Genomic DNA, 15,010 nt, shown 5'->3' on the forward strand with positions numbered 1-15,010 from the left:
TTAAGAACCATTGATCTGGATGTATTGTAAATTATTTAAGTACTCCTCTATTGTTGAATAAGTAGATTATTTACAGTCTTTTATAAACAACATTGTTCTTTAAGGTTAAATGATATTGATGAAGGTATCTTATGAAAAAACTTAATGTTCATTACTATTGTTTTTAAAATTTGAAATAAATTTTTTGGGGGAAAGTTTGGAAAACATGCACTGTTCTTTGATCGTAAGAGAATTGAAATCTTTTATACAGAGGGAAGAATAAAGAAATGAGACTAGTTCCTTTAGCCACACATGAAATCAGGTGGGCTTTTGAGATTTTCCTTGTATAGGTCTCTTTAACTCTGTTGGTTGGGTTAAGATATTTTTTTTTAATGGGTTAAGATATTGATAGTTACTTGGAAGTTCTGCTTTCAAAATAAGGAACTGCAAATGTGTATTCCTCAGATGTGTGAATTTTGGATTAGACTGTTGATATGGGCTCTTAATGTCAACATATATTTCTTTCCTTCTTTTGAGAATTTGCTAATAATGAGGATCACCATGGTGGGGGACCCTTGATATTGTGTGACTTGCCAGTCACCAGAACTAAGTATAACAATAGTTTAATATATTGGGGGTTGATAAAGTGCTGGGCTCTCATCCTTTATTTTTTAATTTTTATCACAACTTCATGAGGTAGGTACTGTTGACCTATTTTCCAGAGTAGGAAATGGGAGGTCTGTGAGCTTAATAACTGGCCCAGAGTGACAAGGTAGTGAACTGGCTTCTGTCTGGCTTTGAAGAGTGAGGTCTTAGCGACAGTGTGGACTGACACTTTGACGTGGTACAGCTGCAAAGTAATTTAGGACTGTTCCTTGAAGAGAAAGCATTTCTTGCACTGTCGCCCATAACTGAGTCTCACTGAATGGAAATCAAGAAGAGTTGTAATAAGTCTCTTAGGGGATTACCATTGTATTATTGAACAACTTCGGTTATTATTAAAATTGATATAACAGCATTAAAGGAAATTTTGAAGAAACCAAACAAATACTGTATGACCCAGCAATCCCAATCCTGTGTGTGTGTGTGTGTGTGTGTGTGTGTCTGCTTGTGTTTGTATCCAGAAGAATTGAAAGCAAGGACTTCACATAGTTACTGTAACAGGTGTTCATAGTAGCATGATTCATGATAGCTAAGAAGTGGAAGCAATTAAGTGTTCATCAACAGAGCAGTGGATAGACAAAATAAGATAAAGCCACACAAAAGAATATTATCCAGCCATAAAAAAGGAATGAAATTCTGCTAGCTGCTGCAACATGGATGAGCCTCCAAAACATCATGCTACATGAAAGAAGCCAGACACAGAAGGACAAATATTAGGTTTCCATTCACAAAAGGTTCTTGGAATAGGCAAGTTCATAGAGATGAATGTAGAATAGAGGTTACCGGGGGGAGGGGGGGTTGCTGTTTAATGGGAACAGAGTGTATGTTAGAGGTGGGTGATGAAATGTTTTGGGTATGGATGATGGTGCTGGTTACACAACATTGTATGTTTGTATGTATGTGGCATGAATGTGTTTAATGCCACTGAGTTGTACATTTGCAAATGGTTAAAATGATGAATATTATGTGTATTTTATCACCATCAAAAGGAAGGGATTAAAAAATAACTCCACTCTTCTAACCCAGCTGAATTGCTTTCACATCTGTGTCCATAATATAGGTTTTGTGTACATCAATAATTATTATACAAACCATTGTATTTTGTATCATTTTTTTTTTTGACTCAGTGTGGGCTCTAGCTTCCCTTCCATTGTAAGTATGATCTTCATGTTTTTAGTGGCAGCAGAATGTTTCATTAGGTAGCCAGATCACAGTTTACAAAGCCCTTCTTCTTCTTTTTTTTTTTTTTAAAGATTTTTTATTTTATTTATTCATGAGAGACAGAGAGAGAGAGAGAGGGAGAGAGGCAGAGACACAGGCAGAGGGAGAAGCAGGCTCCATGCAGAGAGCCTGACGTGGGACTCCATCTTGGGTTTCCAGGATCACGCCCTGGACTGAAGGCGGCGCTAAACCGCTGAGCCACCTGGGCTGCCCAAAGCCCTTCTTTTTCTTAATGGAATATTTAGATTATTTGTAGGTTCTTTTACCTTTATAGATAGTGGCTTTCTCTTATGGTCTTTTGTCTGTAGAATCCCTTTAACATCAGGAATCTGGCTGGTGGTAGAGAAAGAAGCCTCTCAAAGCTACCTCCCTTGAAGGAGAACCCACTTATAAAAAATAAATTTTGGAAGAAGTAGTACATGCACGTGGTACAAAATAATAAAAAAAATGCAGAAGGTTTTACACTGAAAATATTCCCCTCTCTTGTCCCCTCAGCCACTCAGTTCCTCCCATTAGAGGTGACCTTTGTTCCCAGGTGAAGAGAGAAGTGTTTTGAAAACAAGGGCAGAGAAGAGGCCCCATTTAGGTAGTTATTTCTGGACCTTGATCTGTGTGTTCCTATTACATCCGGTTCAGTGTGTAGAGGTGAGGTGGGTGGAACAAGGTACCCAGAGTGTTCCTGAGGGAGATTTCTCTTCTGACCTCAGCTCTGAGGGCAGATAGGATAAGTGTTTTCGCTTCTTTACCCTGGCCTCAAATACTGGCCTCAAACCCTGGCCTCAAATACTCACAACCTCAAATACTCAATACTCAAATACTTCTTCACCCTGGCCTCAAATACTCAAGTTGCAAATGGCAACTCTCCCAGTTCATTCGTTCTCTTCAGTATGCCTGACTATGTTACAGGAAGATGTTTGCTTTTGAGGAAATGATTAAAAAGTAAAAACCTATTTATCGTGATATGTACCTTGGTATGTATTGAGTATATATACTGAAAAATACACACATCCTAAGTGTGTAGTTTGATGAATTTTCACAAACTGAACCCATCTGGTCATTAGCACTTGGATCAGGAATCTGAACATGATTTTCCACTCCAGAAGACCCCCGAAGGGGGCATTGTTATGACAAAAACAAAAGCCCAGAGAACCAACAGGATAAATTGGTGAGTTCATCTGTGTTACAGAAGAGCCGAAGTTCTTGAAAGAAATGAGTGTGTGTGATTCTCACTGGTTTTGGAGCTTACCTTTCGTGGACGCATTTCAGACTTTGATGGCAAAAGAACAGTTCTCTTGACACTTCGAAATAAAGCTGGGCATTATGATGGTCTTTAACAGACTTCCTTTTTTTCAACCAGACCCCAGTGCAGTCTTGGACATCCATGTGCTCAAAGTCACCACAACGGAAATGCAGTTGGAATGGAAGAGTACAGACAATGCTTCTGAGTACACCTACTTCCTAGACATACAGTCCGAGTATGGCTCCAACCAGACAAACAGTTATCAGAAAGAGATCACTCTCAGGGACTTGGTTCCAGGCACCTTATATAACATCACAATCTTTCCAGAAGTGAACCACATCAAGGGGAAATCCAGCTCCACGGCACAGTATACACGTAAGCCTCTTAGGACGCCCTGCTAAGGGGTGTTCTTTCTGACTCCCTCCTGAAAGGTGGGAGGTCAGCCCTGGCTAAACAGGGGGTAAGAGACCACTGTGTTTCTGGGCTCCAGGTAGAATGTGAAGCTGCTTAAGCGGAAAACATCAGTCTCAGCAAAGGTTCTGTTGTTCCCAGCATTGATGCTGAGCCACGTGAACCTGGAATTGTCTTTAGAAGCAGAAAACGATCTGATAAGCATGGACAGTGTAACTGTTCCATTCATTCCTTGGGAATGCAGACTAGAGGAGGGTCACCTCGTCACGTTGGCATTAGAGATACTGCTCAAGCGACGAGCTTTGCACGCAGCCATCAGGGAGGGGTCTTGCTAACGTTTTTGATCTAACTCTATGGTAGATGTGGTAGTTTGTGTTATCTTTTTAGTCTGTTTTTCTCTTTCGTTAATCAGGTTTCCAAAACGGATAGGAAATTAGGCCTGGAAAATATATTTCAGATAAACTGAAAAGTTTTAAAAAAGAATTTTTCTTTGAGATTCAATCTATATAATTATTTTCTGAAGGTCCTTTTGGGAAGCCTTCTGTCTTTTGAGTCAGCAAATGTTAGCTTGATTTATTCTGTTCCGAGAGGAGCCAGGCTGTTTTTAGAGGCAGTAAATAAAATGGTCCTGGAAATCAAGGCTAATCCATGCCTTTTTTTTTTTTTTTTTAAAAAAAAAAAAAAAAAACCTAAGGACCCAGTAATGTATCCAACATTGAAATAATTACCAACATCACGGCGGCAAACTTAACTTGGCAGAACTTTGATGAAGCTTCTCCCAGGTACACCTACCACCTCTTTATTGCAAAGGATGGAAATTCCAGCAATGCAACACAACTTGTCACATATGATGGCGTCACCTCTGTTATCATCACTGAGTTAAGCCCTGGCTCAGCATACACAGTGGAGATCTACACCCAAGTAGGGAATACCACCATGTCACTGACACCCAGCTGGCAGTCATTCTGTACAGGTGAGTAGCCCCAGGTGCCTTCTGGGCTCTTTTCTGTTTGGTGCTGACCTGGCAGGTGTGTCCTCCACAGACTTTATAATGTTCTGTGTCGGGGGCAGAAATAGACACTGAGCTCTTTGAGATGTCCTATTAGCTCATTAGTGCTTTCTTTTTGTTCTTATCATTTATTCATTCAACAAATATTTATTGAACACTGACTATATGCCAGGCACTGTTAAGTGACACCCGCAAGTCTCTGCCTTCCTGGAATTTTTATTCTGGTTGGGAGGACAGATAATAAACAAGATGACGATTACTGGTAGGGAAAGGAAAAAGAATAAGGAAGGGGGAGATGAGATGTGTATCTAGGGTGCCCCCAGTGAAAAGGTTATTGAGCAAAGACCTGAAGGAAGTGAAAGAGCCAGCCATATGACTTTCAGGGCATAGAGCACTATAAGCAGAGAAACAGCCAGCGCAAAGGTCCTGAGGCTGGAGTATGCTTCCCTGTTGAAGGAAGAGCAGGAGGCCAGGATGGCAGGAATGGACTAATGCAACAAGGGGATGATGGGTAGATGGTAAGGCCTGAGAGGTAATGGGCCAGGAAATGGATGTCATGCAAGCTTGTGGTTCATAGTTTGGCTTCCTCACTGAAGAAGGTTGAAAGGATATTATTAAAACGGATGCTCAGCCTTTTTACCCATTTTGATCCTTCTCTCTTAGTGTAAGTAATGCTGTAAAGGGAAGGGTTAAAAAAAAAAAAGGGAAGGGTAGCCCCGTTTTTAACTGAGGGAGCTTTCAGAAAGGACCCCAGGGAATATTATACCAATGGTTGTGAGTACTTCAGTTCCCAGATCTGGTTGGGTCACCTTGGCACCTGTGTACCACCTATTCTCTCCCCTCTTTGTACCTATACCTTCTCTTCCTTAGACCAAGCTACTCAAGTGTGTTTGGGCTGATTTGGAAGTGGAGGGTTCTCATTGGATCAGCCTCCCCGGTGGTAGTGTAGGAGCTGGAACCATGATGACCTCTGACCTTTCACATGGAGCATCTAAAGAAATCCTGGCAGCTCTGAGTTACCTCTGCTAACTTGGGCTCCATCCACCTGGTCTAGACACAGAACTTTGGGATTTGGGTGGCTTCCATTGCTGATACTTATCTTAGCTATACTTCAGTCTGTAGCAAGCTCATACATATGAGCATTTATGACTAGGGGTGGCTAGAAAAGGAGCTATGGAGGTAGGTGTGCATTGGGTAGATTACTTTTCCAGGCCTCAGGTGGAGAATGTGGGAGCTGCACCAAGTGATTTGTTAGTGCTTTTCTGTTAGTGCTTTTTCACATAGAATACTGCAGCATTGAAGTCATGATAATACTCTCCCTCAGTATATTTCTTCAGGACCCCATGACCATGACCAGAGCCCAAATCAAGAGTCAGAAACTTAACCGACTGGCCAGCCAGGTGCCCCTGACACCCCATTTTAAAGATGAAGAAACTGATTCCATTTACCATTGACTATTCAGCATGTTATATCTATATAAAAAACCCTGGACTTGGATTTAGAAAACCTGGGGACCAGTTTTGGCTTTGTTGCTTACCAGCCATGTCATCTTTAGCAACTTAAATAACCTCTCAAAGCCTCAGCTGATTCTTCAGCAACTTGGGATGGTATTAAGCCTACCTCTTCCGGAGGGATTGTCAGAGGGGCCCCAAGATGAGATGACATGGGTGAAGAAGTTGCTGCCACCATCCTGTTGGGCTACGGCTAGCTCTTGCAGAACCCTGTTCTCTTCCAGCGTAGCGACTCATAGTCCTTGTTTCATTTAATCGCCATACAGTCCTGCAGCTGAGGCTCGGTTGGGTGGCTGACCCAAGGTCACACAGTTCAGTAAGTCCTGATTCAAGGTCAGCCTCTGCCTCTTTTACCCTGCCACATGGCTCTCTCCTCATTACAGATGAGCCAGGATTCTGCTGCTCGCTGAGTGCCAGTGTTCACAAAGGCCTAAGTCCCAGGCCCTCACGATGTGCTGTGCTTGCTTTGCAGATCCTTTTCCAGTAACCTCCTTCCACTGCGAAATGGTCCCCAAAGAGCCAGTCTTGATTCTCAAGTGGGTCTGCCCTCTCGGCACCAACACAGGCTTCCAGCTGGAGATTAGCAGAGGAGCTTGGAAAAATGTGACGCAACTGGAGAGCTGCTCCTCAGAGAACAGCACGGAGTACAGGACGGAAGTCACGTATTTGAATTTTTCTACCTCCTACAACATCAGCATCACCACTGCCTCTTCCTGCAACAAGATGGCGTCTCCCACCCAAAACACCTGCCTCACTGGCATTACAGGTGGGCTTCGTGGTGGCATTGTGCTTACCCCCGGAGCATGCTGACCCAGTGGGTCTGCAAGTGTGGCCCAGAAATCTGTATTTCTTTTGAAATTTCTGCTAAAATATTTATTTTTGTTGGCATAGGTAATTCTATAGAAATCTAGTCTTAAAAAGAAGAATAAGAGGGACTCAGGTTTTATATTCCAAAGGTTTCCTTTGCTTTACAGAATAATTCATTGCTGTGTTTTTCTTTTAAGTAATAAATTCCTGTCTTGCATTTTGTTTTAAAAAGCATTCATAGAAATATTTAAATATACACAAAAGTAGAAGTAAGCCTAAAGAAACCCACATATCCGCCATCACCCAGATGGATGTTTCTCAGAGTTTGACCAGTCTTCTTTCATTTATTCCCTCCTCCCTGATTGGATTACTTTGAGACCAGCCCTGGTCATTCTACACTCTAATTTATAAATGTTTCAAGAAGTATTCCTCCAAGATAGAGGCTCTTTTCCCCTTTCATTCAGACATAACCACATTGCTATTACCATCACACTTAAACAGTACTTTTATTTTAATTCACACATATGGTGAAGATTCATATTCCCTATGATCCATTTTGACAAACTCCCTGGCTATTTTTTGAGGAACAGGGTTCACTCACTGCCCAGGGGATCCCAGTAGTCAAACTTTTACACTCATCCTTCTTATTTTTTGGACTTGGAAAAAAGTTGCTTCTTATATCTTTGCTTCTTTTGTATTGTCTTTCCCTTGCCATGTCTTTGCCAACATCATGTCTTAGATCAGCCTGGTGGGTTGGTTTAGCTTTGTGCTTTTTGACCTCTGGATATATTTCCTTTAGGGTATCAGACTGTTTCTGGAAATTTTCCAAAGAATCTGTGGTTATAATAGTAAGAGAGAAAGGTCTTTTACTGCAGGGACACTGACTTGAAAAGCGGTTGAGGAGTTCTGTGGACAGTGCCTTGGATTGATTGATTGATTGATTGATTGATTTTTAGTGCCTTGGATTTAGATAGGCAGACCAGGGTTTGAGTCTAAGTTCTGCCTTTTACAAGCTATGTGAGCCCAAAAAAGCTACTTAACCTCTATGAGCCTTGTTTTTCTTAGTTATAAAAGGGAGAAATAGGGGCACCTGGGTGGTTCAGTGGTTGTGTCTGCCTTTGGCTCAGGGTGTGATCCCGGGGTCCTGGGATTGAGTCCTACATCAGGCTCCCTGTGGGGAGCCTGCTTCTCCCTCTTCCTGTGTTTCTGCCCCTCTCTTTGTGTCTTTCATGAATAAACAAATAAAATCTTAAAAAAAATGGGGGTGGGGTGGGATAATACTAGCTTTCAGGACTGTTATACAAATTAGATGAGGGTATGTGTATGGAAGATCACTTGAGAGCAGCCACGTATGGCAGCTCTGGTTGTGCACCACACAGTTCTAGGGGACACCGTTCATATGGACTGCAGTGTGCAGGGGGCTCCTTGGAGTTGTGTGGTACCCAGCTATATAGGATGGCCTGGGGCATGCTCCTTTGGGTTTCTGCAGTGCTCTAGAACATAATAGAAATAATGAGCCTTTCTTGTAGTTCTGTTTTATAATGTCCTCTCTTCAGCCACTTAGCAACATAAGCCATGTCTGATTTGGTATCTCTAAGGTCATGCGCAGGGAACGGAGAAGAAACTTGTCAGAAATAGTTGTTTCTGAATCTGAACAGTATGGTAGGTTTGGATAATGACCACTTATTTAGTGATTCTCTTTTTAATCTATAGCTTTCCCTTTCTTCCAATGAAATTTTTTTTAAAGATTTATTTATTTATTTATTTGAGAGAGATAGAGAGTGGGAGGAAGGACAGAGGGAGAGAATCTTCAAGCAGACTCCTCTCTGAGTGCGGAGCCTGACGCAGGGCTCGATCTCATGACCCATGAGATCACAACCTGAACTGAAACCAGGAGTTGGTCGCTCAACCATCAGAGCCACCCAGGCGCCCCCACCCCCAGAAATGAATTTTTATGTACGAATTCAACACAACTTTTATTTACTATGAAAGTGGAGCTGCGTTTTCTCCCAGAGGTATGGGATGGGTAAATCTAGGAGATCTGGGAGAACTATTATTTGTTAGTTGCTGTTTGCCGGGTGTCAGGGCCACTGGTGAGTAGGGCAGACAGGATCCCTGGAGCGTAGGATTCAGATAAGCAGAGAGAGAGGGAAAGGATTGCCAGTCCTGCAGGAGGATGAGCTAGCAAGTTACTGACAGTCTCACCTGTCTGGGCAGCTGAAAGGCCAGGCTCAGAGGGGAATCCAGGGAGCCTGAGTTAGGAAGCCGGCTCAGCAGGTGACGGTTAGGTATGGGGATAGTGCCCTCAAGTGGTCACTGCTATCAGCTACGTGAGAGGCTGCCGAAGCCTGGTTCAAAGCTCTGCTGCCCAGGACAAAATAATATGAGTCTCCTGCAGAATTTAACATTTTCTAGGAGCTGCATTAAAAAAAGTCAAAAGGAAGAGCTGACATTGATTTAAATTGTGTTTTCTTTAACTCAGTATATGAAAAATATTATCGTTTCAACATGTAGTTTGTATTACATGGAATCCAGTCTACGTTTCACGTGTACAGTGCCTCTGAATTTGGGCCAGTCATGTTTGAAGAGCTCAAAAGCTCTGTGTGGCCAGTGGCTGCCGTGCTGGGCGGTGCAGGTATGGGAGCCACGTTGTGGTGTTTTTGTTCAGTTTTCTCTGTCTCCTTTAATCTTAAATATAATAATGAAAACACACTGTATGTGAGAGACAAACTTAGGTGAAGTGTGTGCATGTGTGATCATCTTTAATTCAGCATTTTCTTCCTTTTGTGTTCATTTGGAGGGTGACTTTAGAAGCTCAGCTCAGGGGTCCTCTAGGTGGCTCAACGGTTGAGCGTCTGTCTTCAGCTCAGGTTGTGATCCCAGGGTCCTGGGATTGAGTCCTGCATCAGGCTCCCCCTAGGGAGCCTGCTTCTCCCTCTGCCTGTGTCTCTGCCTCTCTCTGTGTCTCTCATGAATAAATAAATAAAATCTAAAAAAAAAAGAAAGAAGCTCAGTTCAGAAAGGGAGGCATGTCATCATGAAGCTCGCATGGAATGTTCCTGTGTCGGTTTTTCTGGTTTTTGGGAAGAGGGTCGGTTGGGTTTCTCAAGGTGGCGTTTTAAACCAACCTTAGCAAAAAGAGGACTTTACTTTGAAGAATGTGGACCAGAAACACAGCCAGGTCTGAGGAGAAAGTGTAATCTCTGCATGTCAGCCTTCCTCCCCTCTAGGTCTCTCCCATACTGTCTTTAGCTGACCAGGGCATTGGATACCGTACCCCATGGTGGGCAGGGAGCTGCCAATGGCTCCCCACTTAGAGATCCAGCCACACAGGCTCTCTTTTGATCTCCTTCTACCTCAGTCCTCTGGGTCAGAAGAGGCTGGGAGAAGATAGGAAAGGCAGGTTGTCTTTAGCCACCAAGGCTGTGGGGATCCTATCCTGGGTGTGTGGCTGGGCATGCTGAAGGTGCCGTCGTGAGCTGCGGAACCTGCCATCTCTACCCCCCACTTCCCTTCCCTGCCTCTTGCTCTGCATGTGCTCTGCATGAGCCCAGCCCATCGCTCCAGAGCCAGGGCACTGCAGCAAATTTCTCCTTAATAATTTTGTATCTTCTTTAGTTTTATTTAAGTGGTGGGTGATCATGTTTCATTTTGCTCTGTTTCAGACCCCCCTTCTCCAGATGGATCCCCGAATATTACGTCCATCAGTCACAATTCAGTAAAGGTTGAGTTCAGTGGGTTTGAAGCCAGCCATGGACCCATCAAAGCCTATGCGCTCATTCTCACCACTGGGAATGGTAAGGAGGGGTCAGTTACAGGTTCAACAGCCCATGAGACATGTCATGATGGGGGGGGGGGGCATTCCTGTGCCCACTGAGTCACATTGGAGATACAAATACATGTCTGTTTTTGCACTGTAGCCACACTGTGGCCCTCAAAAGCGGGTGGGTGAGCTATTTGCCCGATGATCTCCGTCAGGGTTGACAGACTGTCTATAAGGAGCTGGATAGCAAATAGTTTAAGCTTTGCAGGCCATGCAGTCTCTCACAGCTGCCCGACTCTGGCGCCGAGGGGTGAAAGCAGGCACAGACGATGCATGAAGAATGAGCGTGGCTGTTCTAGTAAAACATTATTTGTCAGAATGGGCAGTCCACTGGATTTGGTTTGTGAAGCATACCTTGCCGACCTTTGACCTAGGTTTTTCTTCTCTTTTACAATACAGGGTCTTTTAAGTGATGGAATGTTCATCTTAACCAACTTTCTCTCTCTCTCTCTCTCTCTCTCTCTTTCTCTCTCTCTCACAAACACACCATATTCAAAGGGTAGCTTTCTCTTCAAGGAAAACAGGAAGTGATTTGCGTTTGTGATGGGAACTTGCAAAAAGCATCCTCACAGCTGAGAGAGGAGGTGGCTCACATGCCCCTTGTCCCTGACAGGGCTTCATTACATTCTTTGGTGGGAAGAAGGGCATGATTCGAGGGTGTCTTTGTTAGCCGCATGTGGGTGCTTTGCACAAGCCTGGGTTTTCATCCAAGTTTTGTTGTTTTTGTGCATTCTTTAAATGGGAACAAGGCAGTGCTGCCTCTGCCATGCTCTCAGCCCATGGTACTGTCCTCCCCTTCTCGGGGACGGAGGGATCAAGTATCTTGTAAGGGCTGTGAGCATCCTAGAAGGCAAGGAATTCGCTGGTGTCATACACTTCTGGCAGAGTTTCAACAACTGATACTGAGATCTCTCCATCTGTCTCTTTCTCTCTCCTCCTCTGTCATTCCGTTTTGGGTCTGTTTCAAGTCCTTTCATTGTGAGGTTTTCAGCAAAATCCACGCTTAGGCCTCGCCAAATGAAGGAGGTGGTATCTCATAGTGACTGGGAGTGACCACTGCCAGCCTGTGGTGGGTGAGACTGTGCGCTCCAAGCCGATGGTCTGGGTCAGAAGTCAGCCTGACTGTGTGCACAGTGTGGCCTCAGGCCCAGGTCCTTTTAGCTTTCTGTGCCTTCATCTTCCCACCTGTAAGATGGGGGTAGTAAACCTAACGTGGTGAGACTGTTGTCTGTGACGATGGTTTTGTACGTAGGGGTTATGCAAGCAAAGCCCGCAGAACTTCATCTAAGCCAAGCCTGGCACAGCGAGCTGTCATCATTACCACCCAGTGTCAACGTCATCGTTTAGATGCATGTGAAACTGAAATCTCTGCCATCACTTGCTTATTTATGCCTTTCTTTCTATGTGCTTCTCTTAGCTGGTCACCCGTCCCCAGATGTTTTGAGATACACGTATGAGGATTTCAAAAAGGGGACCTCGGAGACGTACGTGACATACCTCATAACAACAGAAGGGAAGAGACATCCTCAGGGCTTGGCTAAAGTCTTGAAATACGAAATCGATGTTGGGAACGAGTCAAACACGCACGGTTATTACAACGGGAAGCTGGAACCCCTGGGCTCCTATCGGTAATGCCTATATGGGGTTGCTGCCTCTGGGGCTGGGCCCTGCGCGTGCACTGCTCTGCATGCCGGCGGTGGTGGCCACGTCTCAGCTCTGTCTTTCCTCCTTGTCCTCCCGCAGGGCTTGTGTGGCCGGCTTCACCAACATCACCTTTAGCCCTCAGAGCAAGGGCCTCATAGATGGCGCTGAGAGCTACGTGTCCTTCAGTCCCTATTCCGACGCGGTTTACTTGCCCCAGGATCCAGGTAGACAAAAGCACAGCAGTGCCGTTAACATTTCAGTGGGGTTTTTGCTTCCGGTGTCCCCAGAAGGCCAGGTGTCCACCCGCCTCCCTTGGCTGGTCTCTCCTCTCAGAAGCTGAGATGTCACGCAGCCATCAGGACCCACCTCTGCTTCCTCTGAGGAGGTCCCCAACAGCCCCCCTCCCCCCCAACGCTGCACTTCCACTCTGCAAACATGGTTTAGTCCTTGCTTCTCAATGTGTGTGCCAGGCACACTGTTTGACCTTTAGTGCGTAGAACCTTTGAACGTTAGGGTCATAGGGAGTCACAGAAATGGTCTCGTCCAGCTCCTCTCATAGAAATGAGGCTGTGAAGGCCCAGAGAGGGGACAGTGACTTGCTTAGAGGCAGGCCTGACACTCTGGTCCCAGACTCCTTGTCAAGTGCTCCCCTCCTTTATCACACAGACTGAAGTGATTTAGGAGCCTCATTTCTGTAAGAGGAGCTGGATGGCGCACTAACAAACCAGTGGATCCCTTTGTCTCTGGCCCGAAGGCAGGGCTGTGAAGGCCCAGGGAGGGGGCATATACAAAGGGATCAACTGGTTTGTTAGTGTGTCTGGTTTTTACACTTGATAGCTGTTGGCTTCAGGAAAGAAGCCCCAGAAGCAGAGTTCAGGGAGTTCGCACCCCCTTCCCCAATAAACAAGTGGGTTTTATGTCACTTGAGCACGATGCTGTAGGTACTTGTGCTCCTGTGTGGGCATTAGTGTCAGAAGGGTCAGAAGCGACAGGAACCACGGGGGACATTGTGTCTAGTAGATTTTAAACAGTGGTTGCTCCACCACGCAGGGCCAGTCTTGAGACCCTCCCTGCTCCTACCCTATCGCCACAAGAACATTTCTGCCTGGTTCTCTATTTTATATGTTGGGCTGCTACATGCAGTTTCATTCGAAGAAACATGTCTGCAGTAAGAACAACTCAAAAATCATAGACAGCCCAGTTCCCTAGGTTTGCAGTTGAGTTTACACACGCTCGCTCTCTCTCTCTTTCTCTCTCTCTCTGATTTGAGGACTCTGGGCCGGTTGTTTGTGAGCATCCTTTTTTGGAAAAATATCTAATTTAATTTTATTTAAATTCAATTAATGAACGTATGTTGTATTATTAGTTTGTGAACATCTTCTGAAGTGCCTCTCATTTGGACTTTTCTCAGGTGTCATCTGTGGAGCAGTTTTTGGGTGCATCTTTGGTGCCCTGGTCATTGTGGCTGTGGGAGGCTTCATCTTCTGGAGAAAGAAAAGGCAACTGTTGTTTATTTGAATGATAATATCCTCCTGTTTTAAGGGGGCTTTTTACTATGGAAACTTTCAGACATTTACACAATCAGAAGGACTCCTGTCATGGGCCCCCAAGTCCCTATCACCCACACTCTTCACTGGCCAGTCCCACTTCCTCTCAGCACCCTAGGGCACACGGTGCTGTGTAGGGCTCCTTCTGAACTGTGCCCTGGGGTTCATGAGTCAGTTTTGTGGTGCTAAGAGATTTCATTTTAGAGTTAGCTAGTTTGAACACCTGCTCTGTCTGACTGGAAGTTAGGGAGGTCCATTGTGATGTCTACAATAATCTGTGATGTGACACCAAGGAGCATTACAGAAACAGCACATGGTTAAACAGTAAAAATAGCAACTATTTTGAGCACTTACTGTGTGCCCGGATTTGTGTTTCCATCAGTTCTCATATTCATGGGCTCTAGGAGGCAGGTCTTGAAAGCCCCATTGCAAGGACACACAAGCTGAGTGTAGGAAGTATGGAGATGAACTTGAACCTGATGTTTGCACTCCATCACTCACTCTCCTGTTTGACTGAAGCCTTTGTATCAACTGCGATTCATTCATGCTTAGCAGGTGCTGTCAGGTGGGGAATTTCATCCTGGCTCTGAGTTTAAAGCAACTATGCCAGATTCTTCGGCCACCACCTTGCCCTGTTGGGTTGACAGGCAGATTAAAATTTTTTGCGTGTGAGGGATGGGTCAAAACAGCTTTCTTGTTTCTTGTTGAAATAAAAGTTATACATGCTTGTGGCAAAAAGGAAAATATTGAAAAGAAGAACAAAGAAACTGGATACTTCATAATCATGGCACCTGCACAAAACTACATTTAACATTGATATGATTGTGAAACTCACACGTGAATACACACACACACACAAATGGAATCATATTATGCGTATTATTTTCTAATCTGCTTTATTATTTAAGACATTGTGGACAGCTTCAAATCTTCTTCAGTTTAAGTGGATAGAGAGCCTTCAACTGTATGGAAATTATTCAACCAATTTTTCTGATGTTTGCAGGTTTTTTTTTTTTTGTTGTTGTTGTTTTGTTTTTTTGCTACAGTTACTTAATCTGTCCCTAAATCTTTGGGCGCATTCATGACTATTTCCTTAGGCTAAATTCCAAAGTGGACAGTTGCTGGCTCAGTGGGTATGATGCATGTTTTCAATTT

The 15,010-nt window shown here is 44.3% G+C and overlaps 1 protein-coding gene across 1 annotated transcript in view; it reads left to right on the forward strand.

Moving 5' to 3' along the window:
• PTPRJ (protein tyrosine phosphatase receptor type J) overlaps positions 1-15,010 on the forward strand; it is a 162,328-nt gene that overhangs the window by 125,531 nt on the left and 21,787 nt on the right. The window contains exons 8-14 of the mRNA XM_077863277.1: positions 3,221-3,478; positions 4,209-4,487; positions 6,507-6,800; positions 10,507-10,638; positions 12,082-12,292; positions 12,408-12,532; positions 13,720-13,807. Of these exons, the coding sequence (XP_077719403.1) occupies positions 3,221-3,478; positions 4,209-4,487; positions 6,507-6,800; positions 10,507-10,638; positions 12,082-12,292; positions 12,408-12,532; positions 13,720-13,807 (1,387 nt within the window). The remainder of the gene's footprint in view (positions 1-3,220; positions 3,479-4,208; positions 4,488-6,506; positions 6,801-10,506; positions 10,639-12,081; positions 12,293-12,407; positions 12,533-13,719; positions 13,808-15,010) is intronic.

This window comes from Canis aureus, chromosome 21 (assembly GCF_053574225.1).
Source record: "Canis aureus isolate CA01 chromosome 21, VMU_Caureus_v.1.0, whole genome shotgun sequence".
In the NCBI taxonomy this organism is placed as follows: domain Eukaryota; kingdom Metazoa; phylum Chordata; class Mammalia; order Carnivora; family Canidae; genus Canis; species Canis aureus.